This window comes from Scyliorhinus torazame, chromosome 11 (genome assembly GCF_047496885.1).
Source record: "Scyliorhinus torazame isolate Kashiwa2021f chromosome 11, sScyTor2.1, whole genome shotgun sequence".
In the NCBI taxonomy this organism is placed as follows: domain Eukaryota; kingdom Metazoa; phylum Chordata; class Chondrichthyes; order Carcharhiniformes; family Scyliorhinidae; genus Scyliorhinus; species Scyliorhinus torazame.
In genome coordinates, this window is record NC_092717.1 from 229,070,420 (window position 1) to 229,096,778 (window position 26,359).

Sequence of the window (26,359 nt, forward strand, 5' to 3'; positions counted from 1 at the left end):
GTCTGGAACAACATCTATGGAGAGAGACAGGAATCAATGGAGGGACTTTTAATTTTCTTGACCTGCTGAGGTGAGGCTGGAAGTAGAGAGTGGGAAACCTGGAAATCTGGACTACCCCCGCCGTACACATTGCAGTTCATTAACTATCAGCTCCACAGTGTGTTTGTACTCTTACTTGTTGTACTATGTAATTTGGAATAACACAAGCTGCCACTTGATGCAGTTTTGAGTAAAAGATGCTCCAGACTTTGAAGTGAGTTCAATGTGTTTTATTGAACTATTAGCACAGTTCTCAATGAGTTCGACTCTCTGCTAATCTAAATGTAGTAACTCAGTCGAACTGAACCAGCCTTGCTCTAAGCCACGTGATGCTGAGGATACACCCTGTCTCACTCTGTAGATGTTGGTCTGTGGAAAGAGGCAGGGTGTGAGTGCCTCATCCCTTTTATAGTGAGATACCACCCCTGAGTGTCCTGACTGCTCATTGGTCGTGTCCTATTCTATGTGTTCATTAGCTGCATGTTTGAATATCATGACTTACTGTTAGATTCCCTTCCCAGTCTAATTCACTGGCCTGAGGAGGCTTTCAGAAGAGACATTAAACCAAGGCCCAGTCTGCACTCTCTGATGGGTGTTTCCATGCACTCACTACTATCATCCCTCCAAGTGGACACAGGTTTGGAAGTCAGCAGGTACGGGCACGGCAACGCGTCACTGAGTGCAGCTAGGCCCAGAGTGTGAGTGCAGGAATTTAGTGGGGGAAGTTTAACGGTGAAGGTTAATCTCTTCTAAAATCTAGTTTGGTTTGATTTAACCAAATTTACTGTTTAAGTCTCTTCCAGGCTGAACCAGGGATAAACAAGGGGCTGGATTCTCCGTTCCCCAACGCCAAAATCGCGTTCGGTGACAGGGCGGAGAATCCGTTTTGCTGCCAATATCGGGAACGGCGACAGCTTTTGTATTCGCCGTCCCCGGGCCGAGAATCCACCGCCTCAGGCCATTCATTGTCTGAGTTCCGCCCCACGGTGCTCCGTCCCCGACCGGCCGAGTTCCCGACGGCGTGGAACTCTCATGGTCTCACCCGTCGTGAACTTAGCGTGGCAGCTGCGGGCTCAGTCCTGGGCCGCCACAGTCAGGGGAGAGCCGATCCGCGGGCAGGGGGGCTTCATTCTACGCTGGGGGCAATGTGGGCGGGCAGTCCAGGGCACGCAAACAGCCGGAGGGGGGCACTACCTTTGCGGTCTGGGTTCGCGGGCTCAGTCCGCCACGGAGCACGGCGCAGCCTCTGCAGGCCGCCACCGTGCACCTGCACGGCCTCGGAACCGGTAGTGCTCAGGGCTGCGATCTCTTCGCTGCCTCCCTGCTAGACCCCAGCAAAACGGGGAATCGGTGGCCATTTTGCGGCAGTTTTCCAGGCGTAAAAGATCACTGTTTTCACACCGGCGTGGGGACCTAGTCTCCAAAACGGAGGATCCAGCCCAAGCTCTCTGCTCGCGATGGAGCTGCAGTTTGTAAATTCAGCAGCCAGTTTGAACGGGTTACTTATCTCTGCAGAATTTCAGCTCGTCGAAATAAGGGTGGTCCTGCTAAGGGCAAAAGGACAGCAGCTCATCACGGAGTGCAGCTAGACTCAGGGTGAGAGCTTGGGAACTTGGTGAGTTCGAGAATTCAGTGCAGTGAGGGTACTGTTTACTTCAGCTACCATCTGAAGAGACTTACAGAGCGCGAGAGCAGCAGTCCGGAAGCAGAGAATCAGCCAAGCTGTGAGAGAAAACAACTGTGACGTGACAGGAAAACAATGATCGGTCTGTGAGTACTTTTCTCAGTTATCTTTTGAACATCACACAGGTTTAACAATTTTTTGAAAAGATTTTTTTCACGAGTAGAAGGTTTACTCATTGTAGTCGATTGGTTGGTGAGTGTTTCTTATTTATCTTAACGGAATTTATCGGAATTTCAATCGGGGTAAGAAGAACATTTAGTGAAATAATAAAAATATAAACAAGCAGGGCGGAAGACATTTAAAATAATTATTTAATTAGTTAAATGCTATAAAAGTGGCAGGTGATGGTGATGGTGGTTGCAGAATGTGGGAGCCAGTGGACATCCATGTGATTCAAGTCAAATATATGTAAACACACCCAATTAGGAGCAGCAGTCGGCCACTCGGCCCCTCGGGCCTGCTCTGCCATTCAATAAGACCATGGCTGATCTGATTGTACCCTCGACCCCACATTCTTCCCTACCCCCGATACCTTTTCACCCCCTTGTTAATCAAGAATCTATCTAGCTGCACCTTAAAGATATTCCACCATCCTGCTTCCACTGCCTTCTGTGGAAGCGGGTTCCAGAGACTGGCAACCCTCTGAGAGAAAAAGATTCTCCATCTTAAATGGGCAACCCCTTATTTTGAAACAGTAATAATAAAAACCTTTTATTGTCACAAGTATGAAGTTACTGTGAAAAGCCCCTAGTTGCCACATTCCGCCACCTGTTCGGGTAAGCTGGGTACGGGAATTGAACCCACGCTACTGGCCTTGTTCTGCATCACAAACCAGCTGTCTAGCCCACTGAGCTAAACCAGCCCCAGTGACCCCCTTGGTCAAGATTGTCCCACAAGAGGAAACATCCTCTCCACATCCACCCTGTCAACACCTCTCAGGGTGTCAATCAAGTTGCCTCTTACTCTTTTAAACTCCAGCGGACACAAAACCAACCTCTCCCCATAAGACAACCATTCCCTGCTATTAGTCTAGCAAACTCTCTCTGAACTGCTTCTAACGCATTTACATCTTTTCATTAAATAGGGAGGCCACAATACTCCAGATGTAATCTCATCAGTGCCCAGTACAAACAAAGCATAACCTGCCTACTTTTATAATCAATTCCCCTCACAGTAAACAATAACCTTTTGTTAGCTGCATTAAGTGCCTGTGGCTGGAGGAACCTCAGCTCAGAGTCCTGATCTAGAAGTCGAGCTGCGAAGCATCAGGGAGGGGAGAAAAAGTTACCTGAACACTTTGTGCTCAGAGGCAGTCACCCTCCTTCGGATGGGGTCTTCTGATTTGGTCAGTGGTCAGGGACAAGAGGGTGTGCCTGCCTGTGAGTAAGGCAGGTTTGGGGATCGAGAAGGCTGAATTAGAACTGCCCAACTGTCCCATAAACATGAGGTTCTGAATGAAAGTGGATGAGCAAACTGACCATGGTTCAGGAGGTGAAAGAGTTAAAAGGACATAATCACACAAGCTTCTAAATTCTCACAGATTGCACAACTCAGTAACCGCGGTGCGCCCGGCGTGCCAGGTAAATAGCGGGAAAGATCAAAATTGAGATCCGCACTGGGCGAGAACCATTTTCCGATTCACCCAACGCACTCCTGATGGCGTGTTCCGGATCATGTTCACGAATGGCAAGAATATCATTAACTCTCATTTGCATTTAAGCCATCTTTAAATATTGTGGAGACCTCTAACCAGGGCAACCATAGCTGCAGCCTGGCTGTCCCACCAAATATGTCCAGGACAGAGACCTGCAGCTTCTATCCTGAAAGTCAATTTCACTCCCTTTGACTGTGAGCAGCCTCTAGCTTCACAATTGAAGGCTATTTCAAATGAGGAATTAACCGTGTTAGTTGTGAGAGCACTTTAGGCTCCTCAACTTTTAAGTGCCTCCTCAAAGTCACAGGTGCCACGTCTCAGCGGATGATTAGTGCACTGCATGTCCAGCAGAATTTGAAGCCTGAACAGTGTGCCTGAACTCTTGGAGCATCAGCACCATAAAGGCAGCTGGCAACAATCAAACAGTAAAGAGGAGGGCTTCACCACCTAGGATCCTCTCACGGCCAAAGGGTAAGTGTCTGGATGAGTGGAGGACAGCTAAGCACGGTTTCCCTAATGTTCTCATCAGAGGTCTGGGGTCTAGGGGCTCTGATATGGCCGGGGTGAGTGTGCAGAGCAAGGTTTGCCAGCGCAAGTGGCTTGCTGGATGGCACTCTGCGGGACACGCAAGGGTGGAAAGTCTTGAGGGAGTTGAGGGTTCTGGGGTGGAAGCCCTAATTGATTGTGACTCTCTCGCCTTCTCCAAATCCTTACAGATATAACGATGTTTGCTGGAATCGATCATATAGAGGCTGCCATCGCGTCGCTTGCGGCAGCCAAGGCGGGCAGATGCTGGTGACGGCAGCAAGGCCAAGACAGGCTTGAGATGGCACACCATGCACAGGGGCCGCCCATCAGGCTGAGGAAGAACCAAGAAGGGGAGGCCAGTGACGGCCCAAGGTGTACAGTCTTCGTTGGTAATTTGATGGACACCATGTGCCGCAGAACACTGTGTCTTAGCAGAGAGACAGTGCGGAACCTGTGCCATATCCTTGCAGACTTGGTAGCCTGTGGAGGAGGGGGTCACCCACTCCTGGTGCCCATGGAGGTCACTGCAGTCCTGAACCTTTATACCACCAGGTCATTCCAGGACTTGAGCGAGATCCAGATACACGACAGTCTTCGGAATTCCCTGCAAAGGTCTCTCCATTGTGTGCTGGAATATAGCGCAGACTGATGAAATGCAAAAGACAATCCCACATATTGGAACAAGCTTCATGGGTATTTCTGGGAACAAACTTTCTTTTTTCTTTTTCTTCTAAAGTATTTTTTTAGGGTATTTGCAAGTTTTTATAATAATAGAATAACAATGACATAAACATGGTATAACAAACATTTCCCCCAATCTTCACACACCCCAACCATAAAACAACAATCCAGCCCTCTCCCCGCCCGCCCCGCCCCCCCCCCCCCCCCCCCCAGCCCCACTGGAATTCTGCATCTGCTGATATTTTAATTTTCCCCGAGAAAGTCGACGAACGGCTGCCATCTCCGGATGAACCCTACCATTGACCCTCTGTGGTAGTCGGTATTAGGGGTATTATAGTACCTAGGTTGGGGCTGTAAGATCATTGGTGTGGGAGGTACCTGAGACAGGAAGATCATTGGTGAAGCCTGCCTGCTGGTTCCGCCCAGTAAGGCGGAGTATAAGAGTCTGTGTCTCCCTAGCAGCTGCATTCTGTACCTGCGCTGCTGGGGGAAACATCTAGCCCAATAAAGCCTTCAATTGTCATCCAATCTCGCTTCTGGAGTCATTGATCCAGCATCAATTTATTTGACTAGATTTTAAAGAATGGAGCTCCGAATCAAGCCGGAGTGTCTGCAACTCAGCCCCCACGCGGCAAACTCAGTGGCAACCTTCAACCACTAGCTGGCGTGCTTCAACGGGTACCTCAGGACGGCCACGACTGCACCCACGGAGGACCAAAAGACGCAAGTTCTCCACTCGAGGGTGAGTCCAGAGATCTACATACTCATCGAGGATGCGGATGATTTCGAGACCGCGATAGCCGTGTTGAAAGGACACTACATTTGCCCAGTAAACGAGGTTTACGCCTGACATCTGCTAGCGACAAGGCGACAAATCCCGGGGGAATCGCTGGGTGAATTCTACCGCGCGCCCCTGGTACTAGGTAGGAACTGTGACTGCCCGCACGTTTCGGCCAGCGACCACACAGAACCTTTAATCTGGAACGCATTCGTTGCAGGTATGCTGCCCTCCCAAATTCGTCAGCGGATGCTGGAGAAAGAGACACTAAGTCTCAAGGAGACACGGGCCCTTGCTAGCTCCCTGGATGTGGCCTCCCGAAACGCCCGCAGCAGCCCCTTGGGCAGCGTGGAACACACCCGCGGCCGACCCCGATGCATCCCCCATCCCCCCACAAGCTTGTGCCGCATGGCTACCAGGCAACCCCGGGGCGGCCCTGCTGTTATATTTGCGGGCAAGCCAAGCACCCCCGGCAGCGTGCCCGGCCCGCTCCTCCACCTGCAAAGGTCATGGCAAAAAGGGCCATTTCGTGGCGGTATGTCAGGCCCGGGCGGTCGCCGCTGTCTCCGGGGCGAACCGGGGCTGCCACCATAACTCTCTCCATGGGCCATGTGCGGGCCGCGGGCGCCGCCATCTTCATTTTCCCGAGCCACGTGTGGGCCCCGGGCGCCGCCATTTTGTTCCCCAGGGACCACGTGCGATGCGTGGGCGCCGCCATCTTGCCCACCCCCAGCCATGTGCGACCCGTGGGCGCCGCCATCTTGGCTCGAGTCTCAGGACCCCGATTCGGATGCCCACACACCGCCCGAGGAAAATCTTCAACTTTTACCACGACCAGTGACCCTGGACCAGTCTCGGCCCGAACGCTCTCGACCGCGACGACGACCGTGCTCATCAACGGGCGCAAAACATCCTGCCTGATCGACTCCGGGAGCACAGAGAGCTTCATACAACCCAACACGGTAAGGCGCTGTTCTCTTCCCATACACCCAGTTAACCAAAGAATCTCCCTAGCCTCCGTGTCTCACTCTGTAGAGATCAAGGGGTTCTGCGTAGCGAACCTCACGGTCCAGGGAAGAGAATTTAAAAATTTCCGCGCTACGTCCTCCCTCACCTCTGCGCTGCCACGCTCCTGGGATTGGACTTCCAATGCAACCTCCAGAGCTTAACCTTTAAATTCAGCGGCCCTATACCCCCCTCATTGTCTGCAGCCTCGAGTACCTCAAGGCCGACCCGCCTTCCCGTTTTGCGAACCCCACCCTGGATTGCAAACCCGTCATACCAGGAGCAGACAGTACAGTGCCCAGGACCGGACCTTCATTAGGCAGAAGTCCACCGGCTACTGAAAGAAGGTATTATCGAGGCTAGCAACAGCCCCTGGAGAGCTCAAGTAGTGGTTGTAAAGACTGGGGAGAAGCACAGGATGATCATCGATTATAGTCAGACCATCAACAGGTATACGGAGCTCGATGCGTACCCTCTCCCCCGCATATCTGATTTGGTCAATCAGATTGCACAATACAAGGTGTTTTCCACGGTGGACCTCAAATCCGCCTACCACCAGCTCCCCATCCGCCCGGGCGGCCGCAAGTACACTGCATTCGAAGCAGATGGGCGGCTCTACCACTTCCTAAGGGTTCCCTTCGCTTTCACAAATGGAGTCTCGGTCTTCCAACGGGAGATGGACCGAATGGTTGATCGATACAGGCCACCTTTCCGTACCTCGACAACATCACCATTTGCGGCCACGACCAGCAGGACCATGACACCAACCTCCGCAAATTCCTCCATACAGCAAAAACCCTTAACTTAACCTACAACAAGGACAAATGCGTGTTCAACACCGACCGTCTAGCCATCCTCAGCTACATAGTGCATGATGGAGTGATAGGCCCAGATCCCGAACGCATGCGCCCCCTCATGGAGTTTCCCCTCCCCCACTGCTCCAAGGCTCTGAACGCTGCCTGGCATTTTTTTCATATTACACCCAGTGGGTCCTCAATTATGCGGACAAGGCCCGCCCACTAATCCAATCCTCGGTTATCCCCGTCGGCAGAGGCCCGCCAGGCCTTGAGCCGCATAAAGGCGGACATCGCAAAGGCCACGATGCATGCAATCGATGAATCCCTTCCCTTCCAAGTCGAGAGCGACACGTCCGACGTAGCTCTTGCGGCCGCCCTCAACCAAGCGGGCAGACCCGTGGCCTTCTTCTCACGCACACTCCATGCTTCAGAAATCCGTCATTCCTCCGTTGAAAAGGAGGCCCAGGCCATAGTAGAAGCTGTGCGGCATTGGAGGCATTACCTGGCCGGCAGGTGATTCACGTTCCTCACTGACCAACGGTCAGTAGCTTTCATGTTTGATAATGCACAACGGGGCAAGACAAAGAACGATAAGACCTTACGGTGGAGGATCGACTCTCCACCTACAACTATGAGATCTTGTATCGTCCCGGGAACCTAAACGAGCCTCCTGATGCCCTATCCCGCGGCACATGTGCCAACGCACAAGTGGACCGACTCCGGGCCCTCCATGAGGACCTCTGACACCCGGGGGTCACTAGATTCTTCCATTTTATCAAGACCCGCAACCTGCCCTACTCCCTCGCGGAGGTCAGGACCGCCACCAGGAACTGCCAAATCTGCGTGGAGTGCAAGTCGCACTTCTACAGGTCAGAGAAAGCGCACCTGATAAAGGCTTCCCGTCCCTTTGAACGCCTCAGTATGGACTTCAAAGGGCCCCTCTCCTCCACCGACCGCAACACGTACTTCCTGAACGTGATTGACGAGTACTCCCGGTTCCCATTCGCCATCCCCTGCCCCAACATGACCGCAGCCACCGCCATAAAACCCTCCACAGTATCTTTACCCTGTTCGATTTCTCCGCCTACATACACAGCGATAGGGGGTCCTCCTTCATGAACAACGAACTGCGTCAATTCCTGCTCAGCAAGGGCATCGCCTCGGGCAGGACGACCATATATAACCCCCGGGGAAACGGGCAGGTAGAGAGGGAGAATGGAACGGTCTGGAAGACCGTACTACTGGCCCTACGGTCCAGGAATCTCCCAGTCTCCCGCTGGCAGGAGGTCCTTCCCGATGCACTCCACTCCATCCGATCACTGCTGTGTACCATGACAAATTAAACACCTCATGAACGTCTCCTTGTCTTCCCTTGGAAGTCCTCCTCCGGGACCTCGCTCCCAACCTGGCTGGCAGCTCCTGGACCCATTCTGCTCCGCAAACACGTGGGTGCGCACAAGTCGGACCCATTGGTAGAGAGGGTCCACCTCCTTCACGCTAACCCGCAGTACATCTACGTGGCATACCCCGACGGCCACAGGATACAGTCTCCTATGGGATCTAGCGCCTGCTGGATCACAGAGGACGACCAGGGCCCCCGAACGACTAATTGCTTCATTCTGATATGTACATGTAAAATGAATACTGTAAATAGTTGTGACATGTAATAAGGCAAAACACTGTACCACCGACGGGTACCACCATAACCTCTACCACTATATGATGCGAGACCACCACCCCAGCCGGACTCTTTTTTTAACAGGGGGTGAATGTGGTAGTCGGTATTAGGGGTATTACGGTACCTAGGTTGAGGCTGTAAGGTCATTGGTGTGGAAGGTACCTGAGACAGGAAGATCATTGGTGAAGCCTGCCTGCTGGTTCTGCCCAGTAAGGCGGAGTATAAGAGTCTGTGTCTCCCTAGCAGCTGCATTCTATACCTGCGCTGCTGGGGGAAACATCTAGTCCAATAAAGCCTTCAATTGTCATCCAATCTCGCTTCTGGAGTCATTGATCGAGCATCACCCTCTTAAGGCGAACTTTATTTTCTCAAGACTGAGAAACCCAGCCATGTCACTAACCCAGGTCTCTACACTCGGGGGCTTCGAGTCCCTCCACATTAATAAGAGTCGTCTCCAGGCTACCAGGGAGGCAAAGGCCAAGACTTCGGCCTCTTTCGTCCCCTGAACTCCCGGCTCTTCCGACACTCCAAAGATTGCTACCTCTGGACTCGGCACCACCCGCGTTTTTAATACCTTGGACATTGCCTTAGCAAAACCCTGCCAAAACCCTCTAAGCTTCGGGCATGTCCAAAACATATGGACATGATTTGCTGGGCTTCCCGCGCACCTCGCACACCTGTCCTCTACCCCGAAAAACTTGCTCATCTGAGCCACTGTCATGTGTGCCCGGTAGACTACCTTAAATTGTATTAGGCTAAGCCTGGCACATGATGAGGATGTATTAACCTTGCTTAGGGCATCCACCCACAGACCCGCCTCTTTCTCTCTTCCTAGCTTGTCCACCCACTTGCCCTTAAGCTCCTCCACCCGAGTTTCCTCCGCCTCCGAAAGATCCACGTAAATAGCTGATACCTTCCCCTCTCCCTCCCAGGTACTGGAAACTACTCTGTCCTGTATCCCCCGTGGGGGCAGCAGCAGAAAGGCCGGAAACTGCTTTCTCAAGAAGTCTCGCACCTGCAAATACTTATACCCTTTCCCTGCTGGCGATTCAAATTTATCCTCCAAGGCTTTCCAGCTGGGGAAGCTCCCGTCTATAAATAGATCCCCCATCCTTCTAATTCCTGCCCTTTGCCATGTCCGGAATCCACCATCCAGCCCGTACAAACCGATGATTATTATAAATCGGGGTCCAAACCGATGCTCCCTCCACTCTCTTATATCTCCTCCACTGCCCCCAGATTCTCAGAGCCACCACCACCACCGGACTTGTGGAGTATCGGGGTCGGCGAGAACGGAAGAGGTGCCGTTATCAGTGCTCCCAAACTTGTGTATTTGCATGACGCCGCCTCCATCCGCTCCCACACCGACCCCTCCCCCACTACCCACTTCCTAATCATGGCTATATTAACCACTCAGCGGTAGTTGCAGAAATCCAGCGGCGCCAACCCACCCTTCCCCCGACTGCGCTCCAGCAACACTTTCTTCACTCGCGGGGTTTTACCCGCCCACACAAAGCCTAAAATCACCTTATTCACCCGCTTGAAAATGGCCCTTGGGATGAAGATGGGGAGGCACTGAAAGACAAACAGGAATCTGGGGAGGACCGTCAGTTTCACGGTCTGTACCCTCCCGGCCAGTGATAGCGGGAGCATGTCCCATCTCTTAAAGTCCCATTTCATTTGTACTACCAGCCGGGGTAGGTTTAACTTGTGCAGTGCCTCCAATTCCCGGGCCACCTGGATTCTGAAATACCAAAAGCTCCTTCCTACCATTCTAAGCGACAGCTCTCCCAGTCTCTTCTCCTGCCCTTTTGCCTGGATCGCAAACATCTCGCTTTTCCCCTTGTACAATTTATACCCTGAAAAATTGCCAAACTCCCCCAGGATTTGCATTACTTCCCCCATCCCCTCCAACGGGTCTGAAAAATACAAGAACAGATCATCTGCGTAAAGCGAGACCCGGTGCTCCACCCCTCCCTGAACCAGCCCTTTCCAGTTCCTATAAGGGGCTCTTAACACCATGACCAATGGCTCTATGGCCAGAGCAAACAGTAACGGGGATAGGGGGCACTTGATAGAGGTTTATAAGATGATCAGGGGAATAGATCGAGTAGACAGTCAGAGACTTTTTCCCCGGGTGGAACAAACCATTACAGGGGGACATAAATTTAAGGTGAAAGGTGGAAGATATAGGAGGGATATCAGAGGTAGGTTCTTTACCCAGAGAGTAGTGGGGGCATGGAATGCACTGCCTGTGGAAATAGTTGAGTCGGAAACATTAGGGACCTTCAAGCAGCTATTGGATAGGTACATGGATTACGGTAAAATGATATAGTGTAGATTTATTTGTTCTTAAGGGCAGCATGGTAGCATTGTGGATAGCACAATTGCTTCATAGCTCCAGGGTCCCAGGTTCGATTCCGGCTTGGGTCACTGTCTGTGCGGAGTCTGCACGTCCTCCCCGTGTCTGCGTGGGTTTTCTCCGGGTGCTCCGGTTTCCTCCCACAGTCCAAAGATGTGCAGGTTAGGTGAATTGGCCAATGATAAATTGCCCTTAGTGTCCAAAATTGCCCTTGGTGTTGGGTGGAGGTGTTGAGTTTGGGTAGGGTACTCTTTCCAAGAGCTGGTGCAGACTCAAAGGGCCGAATGGCCTCCTTCTGCACTGTAAATTCAATGATAATCTATGATTAATCGAGGACAAAGGTTCGGCACAACATCGTGGGCCGAAGGGCCTGTTCTGTGCTGTATTTTCTATGTTCTATGTCCCTCGGTGTAGTTTAAAATACCCCGACTTCAGCCGGTTCATACGCACACTCGCCACTGGTGTCTGATAGAGCAACCGCACCCAGTCAATAAAGCCCTCACCAAACCCAAACCTTCCCAGCGCCTCCCACAGGTAATTCCACTCCACCTGATCAAAATTCCGCATCCATCGCAACCACCACCTCCACCTCCCTTCCTTCCGAGGGCATCATAATAACATTTAAATGCTTTCGAACATTGGCCTTGAGTCGCCTGCCCTTTCCAAATCCCGTCTGGTATTCCCCTAACACCCCCGGGACACAATCCTCTATCCTTGTGGCCAGTATCTTAGCCAGCAGTTTGGCGTCCACATTCAGCAGAGAAATTGATCCGTATTGCTCCGGATCCTTCTCCCATTTCAGGATCAGTGAAATCGAGGCCTGTGACATTGTTGGGGGGAGGACTCCCTTCTCTCTTGCTTCATTCAATGTCCTCATCAGCAGTGGGCTCAATATCTCTGAAAACTTCTTATAGAATTCCCCGGGGCCTTGCCCGACTGCATGCCCTCCAGCCCCTCGATTATTTCCTCAATCTCAATTGGGGCTCCCAGCCCTTCCACCAGATCTTCATCAACCCTCGGGAACCTCAACTGATCCAAAAACTGCCTCAACCCCTCCACCCCCGCCGGGGGTACCGACTCATATAATTTACTGTAAAAGTCCTTAAACAGCTCATTCACCCCCACTGGGTCAAGGACAGTATTCCCGCCTCTACTCTTTACTCTTCCTATCTCCCTGGCCACCTCCCTTTTTCTGAGCTGGTGCGCTAACATTCTGCTTGCCTGTTCCCCGTACTCGTAAATCGCCCCCCTTGCCTTCCTCAACTGTTCTACCACTTTCCCTGAGTGGGTGGGTCAACAGCCCAAACTCCACCTGTAACCTCCGCCACTCCCTAGTAGCCCCGCGTCCGGGGCCTCCGAGTATCTCCTGTCCACCTGGAGTATCTCCTCCATTAACCTATCCCTCTCAGTCCGTTCCGCCTTTTCTCTATGGGCCCGTATCGTGATTAATTCCCCTCTGACCACTGCCTTCAAAGCTTCCCAAACCGTCGTTGCAGAGACCTCCTCCATATCATTTGTTTCCAGGTAGTTCTGGATGGACTTGTTAACCCGGCACAGATCGCTTTGTCCGCTAACAACCCCACATCCTGTCTCCACAGCGGGCGTTGTCCTCTCTCCACACTAACCCGTAGATCCACCCAATGTGGGGCATGATCCAACACTGCGATTGCCGAGTACTCAGTATCCACCACCCCCGGTATTAGCGCCCTGCTCAGAACAAAAATGTCAATGCGAGAGTATACCTTGTGGACATGGGAGAAACAAGAAAACTCCCTCGCCTTTGGCGGTGCAAACCTCCATGGGTCTACTCCCCCCATCTGTTCCATAAACTCCTTCAATCCCTTTGCCGCGGCCGGCCTCCTCCCTGTCTTGGATTTTGACCGGTCCAATTCCTGGATCAATGACTGTGTTAAAATCTCCTCCCATAATCAGGTTATGTGACTCTAAGTCTGGGATCTTACCTAACACCCGCCTCATAAATTCCACATCGTCCCAATTCGGAGCATATATGTTCATTTTTAAAAATATATATTTATTAAAGTTTTTTAACACAATCTTTCTCCCTTACAAACAATAACCACCCCCACCCCACTTGTAACAAAAAAAACCGAGAAATCGGGCAGAGCAAGATATATACATGGCAAACTGATATATTTACACAGCTTTGTACATTGGCCCTCACCCGTACGTGCCAGTTTCCCCAACCCTTCATGTTATCTCTTGCTCATCCACCCTCCCAGGCAGTTCCCCCTTCCCCCCCCCCCCGACCTCCCTCCCCCCTCCCAGGACGTCCCCCTCCAGCCCCCCCCCCCCCCAAGGTTACTGCTGCTGACCAACCTTCCTCTAACGCTCCGCGAGATAGTCTAGGAACGGTTGCCACCGCCTGTAGAACCCCAGGGAGCATATATGTTCACGAGTACTACCCGAACCTCCTCCAGCTTCCTACTCACCATTATGTACCTACCCCCCCTTGTCTGACACAATTCTCCCTGCCTCGAATGCCACTCATTTATTGATCAAGATCGCTACCCCCTGGTCTTTGAGTCCAGCCCTGAGTGGAATACTTGGCCAACCCACCCCTTCCTCAATCTCGTCTGGTCTATAACCTTTAGGTGTGTCTCTTGTAACATTGTGTTCAGCTCCCTCAAATGCGCAAACACGCGAGCCCTCTTGACCGGCCCATTCAACCCTCTAACATTCCATGTAATCAGCCTGGTCAGGGGGCTTCCCACCCCCCCACCCTGCCAACTAGCCATCATCCTTTTTAGGCCAGGCTCCAGCTCGTGCCCCCGGCCTCCTCTAGAACCCCCCCCCCCCCTCGGGCATTCACTGTCCCCGACCTCTCATCTGTCCCCTAGTAGCAGTTTCTCCCCTGTCAGCAAAGTAGTTCCCTCCCCCTCTCCCTCCCCTCCTAGCAACAGCACTAGAAACCCAACCCCCCATATCAAGCTCCAGCTTAACACCTGCCCGCACATGACACCAAGCAGTCTGTCTCGCCATTGTTCTCTCCCCTCTCTCCCCACTTAGACAAACATTTTCAAAGCATCCCATGCCCCAGTAAACAAACATCAGAAAAAACAGTGCAAAAACAACCACAGAAGAAGAAAAAACACCCCAGAAACCACACCCCCTCTAACCAGCTCCCTGTAAGACGGAGTTAACTTTAGCCATCCAAACAGCCCCTTATTACACATAACACTACTTATACAGCCCAACACAACAAATCGCCACCACAGTACTCTCCAAGGCTTCAGTGTCTTTTAGTTCACCTCCAGTCTTTTTTCTTTGATAAAAATCCATACATCGTTCGGACTGCAAAGTAGAAGTCCCGTTCCTCATGTGTGACCCACAGACGGGCTGGGTACAACACCCCGAACTTCACCCCATTCTTAAAGAGGGCTGTTTTTGCCTGTTTAAACCCAGCTCGCCTCTTGGCCAAATCTGCGCCCAGGTCCTGATAAATCCGCAGCTCATAATTCTCCCACGTGCTGCTCCGTTCTTTCTTGGCCCGCCGCAGAACATGTTCCTTGTCTAGGAATCGTGTAAACGTACCACCATCGCCCTCGGCGGCTCATTCGCTCGGGGGGAACAAACTTTCTTGACTCATCTTCCAGCTCAAGCTGCTGGTACACATGGCTTAAATCCAATTTGGTGCATTTGAGGCATCTTGCCAACCTGCCATATATTTCTGCTATCCTGAGCTAGGGGTAGGATATTTATCTACTTTAGCCTGTTCACCGGCATTTTGTAATCACCTCAGATACAAACTATGTGGCCCGGCTTCAACACTGGCACGATAGGTGCTGCCCATTCTTAAAACTGTACTGGAGTAATTACCCCCAGGTCTTCCAGACACTTCAACTTCACCTCTACTTTTTGGTGTAGAGCACTGGCCTGGCCCAAAATCATTTTGGTATTGCTTCCAACTCTATGTAGATCTTTGCTTTCACTGCTTTTATACACCCCAACTCTCTGAAAAAGTTGTATTTACAGAGAAGTTTCTAGAAAACCCCAGCCAAGATGCTGAAATTTCTAGCTAATTTAGCTGGATTTTCTTCAGTCAATCCTGCTCCCTGAGGCTTGGCCTTTTTCCCATCATAATGATTAAAGGTAGTTGGGCGGATTGCTGTTGGTACGATACTGATTTGCAATTTGTCCTCAATATCTTCAATGGCCCCCCCCCTCCCCCCCCTCAATATGGGTGGCTAAGGTGGCCGATATAGTGCTGAGATTTACACGCTGCAGTCCCACCTGCAGACACTTAAATGTTTGCTCACCTACTACTGTGGCAACCGCCCCTGTATCAACCTCCATCTTAAATGGACAGTGTTGGCAACAAGGGCAATCCCAATGGGGGGTATATTATCTAATCTCACCATGATGAGTTTATATACTTCAAACATGTCTTCAGGGTCTTCCTCAAGCTGGTTCACTGGAGTTGCCGACTATTCTTTTGGGGGAACTTGTAGTCAACCTCGAACTCTGCATCTGGCTTGTAGATGGTCTTTCTTATTGCACCTGAAACAGTTGAATTCTTTACACATGCATCTGTCTTTGGAATGTTCTCCCCCACGACAGTAACAAGCCTCTAACCCTTGCGACTGCGGGCACTTTTCTTCTTCTCTGGCTCCGTTGACCCTCAATCCGGGAACTTTGAGCGGCCGCCGCTTCCCGTCTTAACTGATTCACTTCGCTTTGCACGCCCTGCAATTCAAAAGCGCTCTCTTCAACACTTTCAGTCACTTAAGCCAACTCAGCCGCTTTGTCCAAGGATATATTGGTTTCTGCCAGCAACGTCTTCTGAATATTTAAGTTGCTGATCCCACAAACCAACCAGTCTCACAGCAAGTCGCTGAGAGACGTACCAAATTCACAATGGTCAGACATCTGTTGAAGTCTGGCAACAAAAGCAGATACCGTTTCTCCAGGACCTGTAATAGCTGTGTGAAGTTTAGAGCACTGCATATTAATGGAGGGTCGGGGGTTGTAATAGACCCTCATTAACTGCACCAACTGATCAAAGGACTTGGAGTCAGGAGCCTCTGGAGATGTTAAACTTTGCACGAGGTTGTATGTGTCTGGGCTGTAAACTATAAGTAATATAGCTTTCTGTTTCTCTTCTGCTTCTTCATTGGCAGGGAAAAGGCATTGCAGCCTTTCGACATATTGGGCCCAACTTTCAACCTCTGAAACAAATGGATCAATTTTTCAGATTAATGGCATCGTTGTTCGACTGCTGACAATCTTTTACCTTTTCAGGACTCTGGGAGACCACTCTTCCCTCCTTACAATTTTCAACAGCTTTCCTTCAATTCATCGTCAATGTTGGACTGCGAGGCAAAGCGACGAGGCAGCGTTCAATCGTAACGGTGATTTATTTAACAAAGAAGAACTTTATATTCAGAACCTCAGCAGGTCTACTTCCCTCAACTCCCAAGATTACTCTTTATATACCCCAAAAGCCAGGTCTCAGCCTAGCCAGCCGAAAGGTTGAGGTTCACACGCTCCATCCCCATAGGCTCCAGTTGGGTCACATGGCCCGCGAACGATTGCCCCTTAAAGGGGCCACACTACCACAGGAAATGAAAATGAAATGAAAATCGCTTACTGTCGCAAGTAGGCTTCAAATGAAGTTACTGTGAAAAGCCCCAGTCGCCACATTCCGGCGCCTGTTCTGGGAGGCTGGTACGGGAGAGGTCGGGATTGTTCTCCTCAAAGAGAAGAAGGGTATGAGAGGTTTTTAAAATCATGAGGGAGCTGGACAGAGGAGAGAGAGAGAAACTGTTCCCATTTGGCAAAGGATTGAGCGCAGGAGAGCACAGATTCAAAAGCGACTTGCAAAAGGAGCAAATCAGACGTGATTTAAAAAAAACCTTTTCACACAGAGGTTTGGGTCTGGAATGCACTGACTGGAAGCGTAGCGGAGGCAGGTTCAATTGAGGCATTGAAGAGGGCGTTAGAAACAATGTGTAGGGGTTCGGGGAATGGCACTAAGTCATGATGCTTGGAGAGCTGGAGCGTCATTCTCCGACCCCCCGCCGGGTCGAAGAATGGCCGTAGGCCGCCGTGAATCCCGCCCCCGCCCCCGCCGAAGTCTCCGGTACCGGAGATTGGGCGGGGGCGGGAATCGGGCCGCGCCGGTTGGCGGGACCCCCCGCTGGATTCTCCGGCCCAGATGGGCCGAAGTCCCGCCCAGAAATTGCCTGTCCTGCCGGCGTAAATCAAACCTGGTATTTACCGGCGGGACCAGGCGGCGTGGGCGGGCTCCGGGGTCCTGGGGGGGGCGCGGGGCGATCTGACCCCGGGGGTGCCCCCACGGTGGCCTGGCCCGCGATTGGGGCCCACCGATCCGCGGGCGGGCCTGTGCCGTGGGGGCACTCTTTCCCTTCCGCCTCCGCTACGGCCTCCACCATGGCGGAGGCGGAAGAGACTCTCCCCACTGCGCATGCGCGGGAAACTTACTGTGGCCGCTGACGCTCCCGCGCATGCGCCGCATTTCCGTGCCAGCTGGCGGGGCAACAAACGCCATTTCCGCCAGCTGGCGGGGCGGAAATCCCTCCGGCGTCGGCCTAGCCCCTCAATGTTGGGGCTAGGCCGCCAAAGATGCGGAGCATTCCGCACCTTTGGGCCGGCGCGATGCCCGTCTGATTGGCGCCAGTCGGCGGACATCGCGCCCTTGGGGGAGAATTTCGCCCCTGGTGCAATACGAGGGTCTGAATGACCTCCTTCTGCATTGTTACAATTCTGTCATTCTGGTATTCTATGTAAGACCACTCAACAAATGCGAGCATCATTCTTGTAGCCAACTTCACAAACATTCAAGCAAAACTCCCGCAAGATCAATCAGCTGGACTGGGCACTGGATGGTCTAAAACCAGCTCCCTCGCCAGGTCCTGTTTTTGCAACTCTCAAGTGGCTAATGTTCTGGGGAGGACAAAGAAAATGCTACAAATATTCTCAAACTCTCCTTGAAGCATTAATGACTGGGAGAAGCGTGCACCAATCATTCAAATTGGTGGCAATTCGTCCCGTCAAGCTGCATCACACTTCCAGTCCGCACACCATTGACGAGGCAGAGCAAGAGCAAAGGAAGGAAACCCTGCCACCAGGGGTCGTATCGGCTCAACACTCCAGAAACAAACGGGTAGGTGGAAGGGAAAGAAGAGTATGGACATAACCAGCCACTTGAGATTATGGGGTTGTTTACATTCGTAAATGAGCTATTTGATAGACTGACTTTTCAAATCTGCTTATCAGTTGACCAAGGAATTACTTTTAAAGTCATCTCGCCAACTTGAGTCCTTAGGCCTTTGGTGACTGCTACAGTTAAAGACCAGCATCCATCAGAACTGATTTACAACATTGAACTGCCTGTCAAACTTTACTTCTGCTATTGTTAAATAATTCTGTCTATCAATGATCTGCTACTCAATTGCTCGATAACTCTAACTGCACTGCGTGACTTGTGGCCTGGGCTCTTTCTGAAAGATCGACAAGAAGTTATGGGGAGGCGGTGGCACAGTGGTATTGTCACTGGACTCCAGAGTAATCCAGAGACCCAGAGTAACTGGGGATCCAGGTTCAAATCCCTCCACTGCAGATGGTGAAATTTGAATTCAACAAAAATCTGGAATTAAAAATCTAATGATGACCATGAATCGATTGTCGTAAAAACCCATCTGGTTCACTAATGTCCTTTAGGGAAGGAAATCTGCCAACCTTACCTGGCCTGGCCTACATGTGACTCCAGACCCACACAAATGTGGTTGGCTCTTAACTGCCCGCTCAAGGGCAATTAGGGATGGGCAATAAATGCTGGCCCAGCCAGCGACGCCCACATCCCATGAACGAATATTTTTTTAAAAGAACGCGAGTTCACCGAAAGGAGCCTAACTGATTGAAGCTAATTTAAATGTGGCAGAGTTTGGGCAGCTAAATCAGGCATTATTCATACTTAGAAACCTACACAGAGGGGTAAAACTCTTGGCAGTTCTTCAGTGAGGAATTAAGGGATGAAATAAAGGATTTGTCTGGCTCTTTGACACAGCTTTCTTACATACAGCTGGTAGGAATGGGAGAGGAGAGATACAGAGATACAGATACCAAACTGTATTCACAAAAAAAAGTGTATGTATCCTTCTTGTTTACTTCCTTTGTTCTTATTTCTTTTATTGTTTTGGTGTGTAGACCTAGAATCGGAATGTGCCTTTCAGCAGAAGTCGTTAAAACAACCTGCTAGCCAGGACACTGTGTTCCCAGGTTTTGTATTTTGGAAAGGAGAAGCCAGGCTCCTCGGCACCGAGTGGATCTCAAGATCCAGCTTTGGTGGGATTCAGTTCAATTTGTTAACTGGCAACCGGTGGAATGGCCAGGGACAGTGTTCTGCCTGACAACAGTCAATGATTGGTTCCTGCATGGTGATTTCAGAGAGAACTGGGCAGAATTGTTTACCTTGGAAGTGAAAGAATGGTCTCTCTCTCTATCCTGCTTGCTAAAGTGAAATAACCGCTCTAATGTCCTGACAGCAGTGAGTGCAGGAGCCATCCTTTGCTGTGAACCTGAAATGATGTTGAGTCTGCAGAAAAGCCAGACAACCTTGCCGGAGAAAACCATCTCAAGCTTAGAAGGAAGAAGTACCAAAACAAAAGCCTTGAGCTTCAGAAAGACACTGACTGGACATCATCCCAGGGCATCAAAGATTCTTATCCTTTATTTGTATTAATATTTTCTTTTATTTTCCATCACCCTTTCCCCTCTGTGTTTGTTTATGTATGTAGAAAATGGGGGTAGTTGGGAAGGGGGGATTGGGAAAGGGGTGTTAGATAGTTAGTTACATTTTCTGTTCAATTGATTATAATACTTACATAATAAAAGATTACTTGTGTTAAAGTTACAAACCTGGTGACTATCGTTTATTTGGGCTCAACCAAGGACCTTGAGTATTTTAAATAAAATTTAATTTCACCTGTTTTGCGACTTCAGGTGAAGTGGGGCTGAAATTGTGTCTCTGCCTATATATACTGTGATTGTGAACCTGCCTCCACTTCACTTGATGAAGGAGTAGCTCTCCGGAAGCTTGTGATTTCAAATAAACCTGTTGGACTTTAACCTGGTATTGAGAGACTTCTTACTGTGCCCACCCCAGTCCAGCGCTGGCATCTCCACATCATTAGGACATCCAAACGCATTTAATAACCAGTTACCTTTGTGATGCTGTTGGTTGAGAGACAAACATTGGTCAGCAGGTCTCTGTCACTCTTCTTCTGGAATGTTTAATATCTACTAAAGAGACTGACACACCCTGAGTTTAATGTCTCATCTGGAAGACACCACATCTGGCAGTGAAGCACTCCTGCAATGCTGTACAGAGAGTACCACGTTCAACTGTGGCTGAAATCTCAGAAGTGGGACCTCCACCCACAACCTCCTACCTCTGAGGGCAGAGTGCGACCCATTGAAATTTGGCCTTCTCACGAATATAGCACTAACTGTAGAAACTGCTCTACTTCCAGCTTATCCAATTGAACAGCATTCAATGGGCTGTGCCACCCTGCTTGCTCCTTGTAAAATGTGGTGTTACCAAACAGACTTGCCCACAACACCTGTGCCGAACATCAGTCATTGCATTTCTTACCTTTTTGGATGCTTCAAGAGACAGTGTGTCGTACTTCTCCCGAAATAGCAGCTTCTTTTCCTCAGCAGAGGCAGAATCCTCACCTGTACACTCCGCATCGCTGACACGGTATAGAGGATAATGCTGGAACAGTCAAGTGCAAACAGACAAACTATTAATACAACAACTGTGTGAGAAGGATCCGGTACGCTAGTGGTTAATCTGGGGCTGAGTACACTACCGGCCGCCAGAGATGCAAGGTGGCAACTGACTTTGCCCAGCAGTGCAGAGCGAGGTACTAATATGTAAGGCCATACCAGGGAGTGCTCTCCATACCTGTACCCTCTACTGTAAATGTATACAGGCTGAGCATCTCTTTTCCGAAATTCGGAAAGATCGCTTAATGGTGTGTACGCAGTACGGACCAGAGGTAGGTCAACACACACACACACACACACACACCAAGATCAGAATCCTTTGATGGCCCAGTGGGATCAAATAGAGTTACGTTCTGCCACCGGTCTTTGATGTGTACTTTGTTATGCTGCTGCCATCTACAGAGGGTGTCTACTGACAAACTACAATTGACGGAAAGCTGATCAGCCTTACTCAATGAAATCCAAGACAAAAGTGCTCCAAGTCTTCATCAGAATTGTTCTTTGCTAACATTGCACCAGTAGCATTTCATACTATATAAAGAGCAAGAGGGTAGACAAGGAGAAGGCTACTTGCTTTCAAACAACCGTGCAACCTCAAACAGACCATTGTTTGCAGCAAACTACCGACCCTTCAGGAGAACAGCGACCACGACACCACACAACCCTGCCATGACAACCTCTGCAAGACGTACCAGATCATCGACATGGGTACCACCATTACACGTGAGAACACCACCCTCCTGTTACGCAGTCCATACTTGTGCGATTCGGCCAACGCTGTCTACCTCATACGCTGCAGGAAAGGATGTCCCGAGGTGTGGTACATTGGCGAGACCATGTAGACGCTGCGACAATGGATGAACGGACATCGCGCGACAATCGCCAGGCAGGAATATTCCCTTCCAGTCGGGGAACACTTCAGCAGTCAAGGGCATTCAGCCTCTGATCTTCGGGTAAGTGTTCTCCAAGGCGGCTTTCAGGACATGCGACAATGCAGAATCGCCGACCAGAAATTGATAGCCAAGTTCTGCACACATGAGTACAGCCTCAACCAGGACCTTGGATTCATGCCGCATTACATTCACCCCCAACCATCTGGCCTGGGCTTGCAAAATCCTACCAACTGTCCTGGCTTGAGATAATTCACACCTCTTTAACTTGTGATTATCCCTCTCTCCAGTCGCACCGTCTGGACATGTAAAGACTTAATTACCTTCAAAGACTGGCATTCAAAGTATCATCTTGCAACATTGAATTTGTCTATATATGTGGTTGTGGAACCCACCTCTTCATTCACCTGAGGAAGGAGCTGTGCTCCGAAAGCAAGTGATTCGAAACAAACCTGCTGGACTTTAACCTGGTTGTTGTAAGACATTTTACTGTTGTCATGGGAGTGTCCCTTTAAGAAAGGTTTTTGTCTTATCACATGGCTTCAGTGATGTCATTGTGTGGGTGAAGCTGGGCTGTGGCTCTGTGAGTTTTTACTTTCGCTTTCACATTTGGCTGCTGTGGATTCAGACAGTATTTTGGCCTGTCTCTCTATTTTCAATTTTAAAGGGTTATTCCAATGATTATAGTTACCTGCTGTTTTGGTAAAAAGGGGTTTTTGGTTTATGAGATCTTGTTACTGAATTGGAACAGTTAAGGGGGAATTTGTTAAGGGTTAGACATAGATTACTGTAGCTGGGTGGGTATTTATGTTTGAAGTTGATAAAAATTCTTGTTGTATGTGTTTATATAAATGTCAGCTAAATTCTTAGAATAAAGCTTGTTTCTTTTGATTAAAAGCGCCGAAGAAGTCTATTAAATAACACATGAAAGGCAGGCCCTTCTACTCACCCTAGCCAAAATCAATAAACTGGTATAGGTCAGGTAAACTCCATAATAGACATTGGAGTTTTCTAAACCCGAGCCCAGAACACTGTGCCCACCCCAGTCCAACACCGGCATCTCCACACAGGGGCATAGGTTTAAGGTGCGAGGGGCAAGCTTTAAAGGAAACGTACAAGGCAAGTTTTTTACACAGAGGGTGGTGGGAGCCTGGAACCCACCACCGGGGAGGTAGTGGAAGCAGTTACGATAGTGACTTTTAAGGACTGCCTTGAGAGATACATGAATAGGATGGGAATAGAGGGAAATGGTCCCCGGAAGGGTAGTGGTTTTTAGTTCAGATGGGCAGCATGGTCGGTGCAGGCTTAGAGGGCCGCAGGGCATGTTCCTGTGCTGTAATTTTCCTTGTTCTTCGTTCTTAACACCTACAGCAGCAAATGGGCCGATTGTCTCTTTCCTGTAAAGACTTTCGTTTTGACCATCAGCCTCAGGAAGACAAATTTCATGGTCCAGGGTGTTACGGTACCACCATCTATCAGCACTGACAATGTGATTCTGGATGTTGTTGATAGTTTCACATATCTGGGCTCCACAATCATCAGCAATCTGTCACTTGATGCTGAAATCAACACATGCATAATAAAAGCTGCAGCTGTTATGTCCAAGTTGAGTAAGAGAGTGTGGAATAACAACCTGGCTGAGAATACGAACTGCCAACCAAGCCTGTATCCTCAGTGAATGCCACTAACACAGTGACAACTGGGCAATATATGGGCAGGAAAAAAGGCTCAATAGTTTCCACTTTTTGTCTCAGAGAGATCCTCAGCATCTCTTGGCAGGAAACGGTCCTGGAGTGTGCTAAATCCAACATATCATGGAGTCATTTCTATCAAATTGCTCCAAAGGGAACCATCCCAGCTTTTCCAACCTAACCTTCTGACAAAAATCCACCATCCTTGGAATAATTCTGATAAATCTCCTCTGCACCCATTCAAAGACTCTCACATTCTAAAGTGTGGTAACCTTAACTGGACACAGCACTCGAGTTGATGTTTAAGAGATGTTTCACGATAGTTTAACATTAATACCCTATTTGTTTTCTTAATATCCATAAAGCTCAAGATCCTATACCATACAATTTACAGTGCAGAAGGAGGCTATTCGGCCCATCAAAAGAGCACCCTACTAAAGCTTAAGCCCACGCCTCCACCCAATCCCCGTAACCCAGTAACCCCATCTAACCGTTGGACAATAAGGGGAAATTTAGCATGGCCAATCCATTTAACCTGCACATCTTTGGACTCTGGGAGGAATCCGGAGCACCTGGAGGAAGCCCACGCAGACAGTCACCCGAGGCCGGAATTGAACTCCAGGGCCCTGGAGTTGTGAGGCAGCAGTGCTAACCACGGTGCCGCCCCTAAATGTATGAAGACACCGCTGAGATGCTTTGCTAACCACGCTCTCAAAGATCTATACACAGTCCCTCTGTTCGTACACACTCTTTAGAACTGTGCCATTAGGGTTTATGTTGCCTCTCCCTATCCCCTCTGCCAGAATGCATCACCTCACACATCTGGCTGTATCATCAGCAAATGTTGAACTTCTACTCTGTATTCCACGATCCAAGTCATTTATAGATACTGAAACAGTAATCCTAGCACTGACTCTCGGGGAACACTAGTCTAGCACCCTCCAGTGTGAAAAATAATCATTTGCCACATTGTTTTGTGTATTACTATCCCTGTGGAGGAACTGTAAACCAAAATGACCAGATTTACCAAAAGGGTGGGCAGCGCGGCGGGAGTGGTGCGATTGTACGTTTCGGGATACGACCGTCATGGAGAGCGCCAAGGTTTTCGCCTCCGCCAGTTCAAGCGTGGCCCCTTCCAGTAATCGTTCTCGGATGTGGTCCGACGCAATCCCCGCCACAAAGGCATCGCGCATGAGGAGATTTGCGTGTTCGGCGGCCGTAACGGCCTGACAGTCACAGTCCCGGACGAGTGGAATTATGGCCCACCAGAAGTCTTCAATGGACTCACCAGGTACTTGCGAGCGGGTGGCGAGTACATGTCTGGCGAAGAGCGTATTCGTCTTCTGCACGTAGTGTTCTTTGAGGAGTTCCATTGCTTTTGTGTAACTCGTGACGTCTTGGATCAACGGGAACACGCTGGAGCTCAGTCTGGAGTACAGGACGTTTATCTTCTGAGCCTCTGTTGGCGCGGGGTCCGCAGCCTTGATGTAAGCCTCGAAACATGCTAGCCAGTGAGTAAAGTCTTTCCTGGCGTTGGGCGAGTGCAGATCCAGCTGCAGGCGATCGGGCTTAACTCTGATATCCATTCTCTGGAAAATCTGACTGTAATAAATTGATGCGCGATCAATTGCACAAAGACTAAAGTTGGGTACAACTGTGGCTTTATTACAGTCAGATGTGTGGCCTCCTGCTGCAGCTGGCGAAATGGCAGGGCAATGGAGGTCATACATATTTATACAGTTCTCCGTGGGCGGAGCCAGCCGGCAGGAGCTACCGGCGAACCTGTAGTGCAGGTCCTACCTTACATCTCCTATTACAGTGGTTCACCACAATGTGGTTAACTCTTGGCCTAGCAAACCACTCACTTCAACGGTGATTCGGGATGGGCAATGAATACTGGCCCAGCCAGCAACGCCCACATCCCCTGAACGAATATATATATATATTAATAAAACACCTGAATCACTCTGCACCAATATAACAACAATGATAATCGCTTATTGTCACAAGTAGACTTCAATTAAGTTACCGTGAAAAGCCCCTCGTCGCCACATTCCGGCACCTGTTTGGGGAGGCCGGTACGGGAATTGAACCCGCGCTGCTGGCCTTGTTCTCCATTACAAGCCAGCTGTATGACACCATGTACAATCTCTCGGCCTTTCCAACTCAATTGATTTGGCACTCGAGTCACATTCACCAACAAGCCTATTCCACCTAACGTTCCTGGATACGTTTGAAACACGGACGCAGTGCACATCTATCGATCCTCTCTCACTCGGGGTTTCCAGTCTTGATGGTGTAACTTTCTGGGGCTCCCTTTCAACCGACCAATCAACACTACCCCCGGTTCACAACAGAATCCTCTCATGTAAACGCTCTGCTCTTTCACCTGCCTGAGTTTCTCACACCACATTTCAGGATTCAGTCCCCTTTCGCTCACTCGTCCACCGCTTCCCCAAGACCTTCTGGAATTTTATTTTTCTCGTGCTGCCAAGCAGAAAACTAACATTTTTTCAGCTTTGCTGGCTTATCCTGACACAAATTCTGTTTTTCTCTTTCTCTCTCTATCTGCTTTCTCTTTGTGTCTGCATCTGTGAGCTGATTGGCTAAAGCCTGCAGCTCTCCGTCGCTCTCCCGCACGTCTGGTCACAGACAGCTCCTTTACCGTAACCTCCTTCCTGTTGGTATTGTTACCAGGTCAGGTATCATCAGGCCATATTGACTGGTATTTCTTTTTTATTTAGACTACCCAATTCTTTTTTTCCAATTAAAGGGCAATTTAGCGTGGCGAATCTACCTAC

At 50.0% G+C, this 26,359-nt stretch overlaps 1 protein-coding gene across 3 annotated transcripts in view; it reads right to left on the reverse strand.

Moving 5' to 3' along the window:
* LOC140385830 (metallophosphoesterase 1-like) overlaps nt 1-26,359 on the reverse strand; it is a 145,709-nt gene that overhangs the window by 13,200 nt on the left and 106,150 nt on the right. For 2 of the 3 annotated variants that reach the window (XM_072468396.1, XM_072468397.1), the window contains exon 7: nt 20,841-20,963. The exons of the other annotated variant lie outside the window; for it this stretch is intronic. In XM_072468396.1, coding sequence (XP_072324497.1) covers nt 20,841-20,963 — 123 coding nt within the window. The remainder of the gene's footprint in view (nt 1-20,840; nt 20,964-26,359) is intronic. 3 annotated transcript variants of the gene reach the window in all.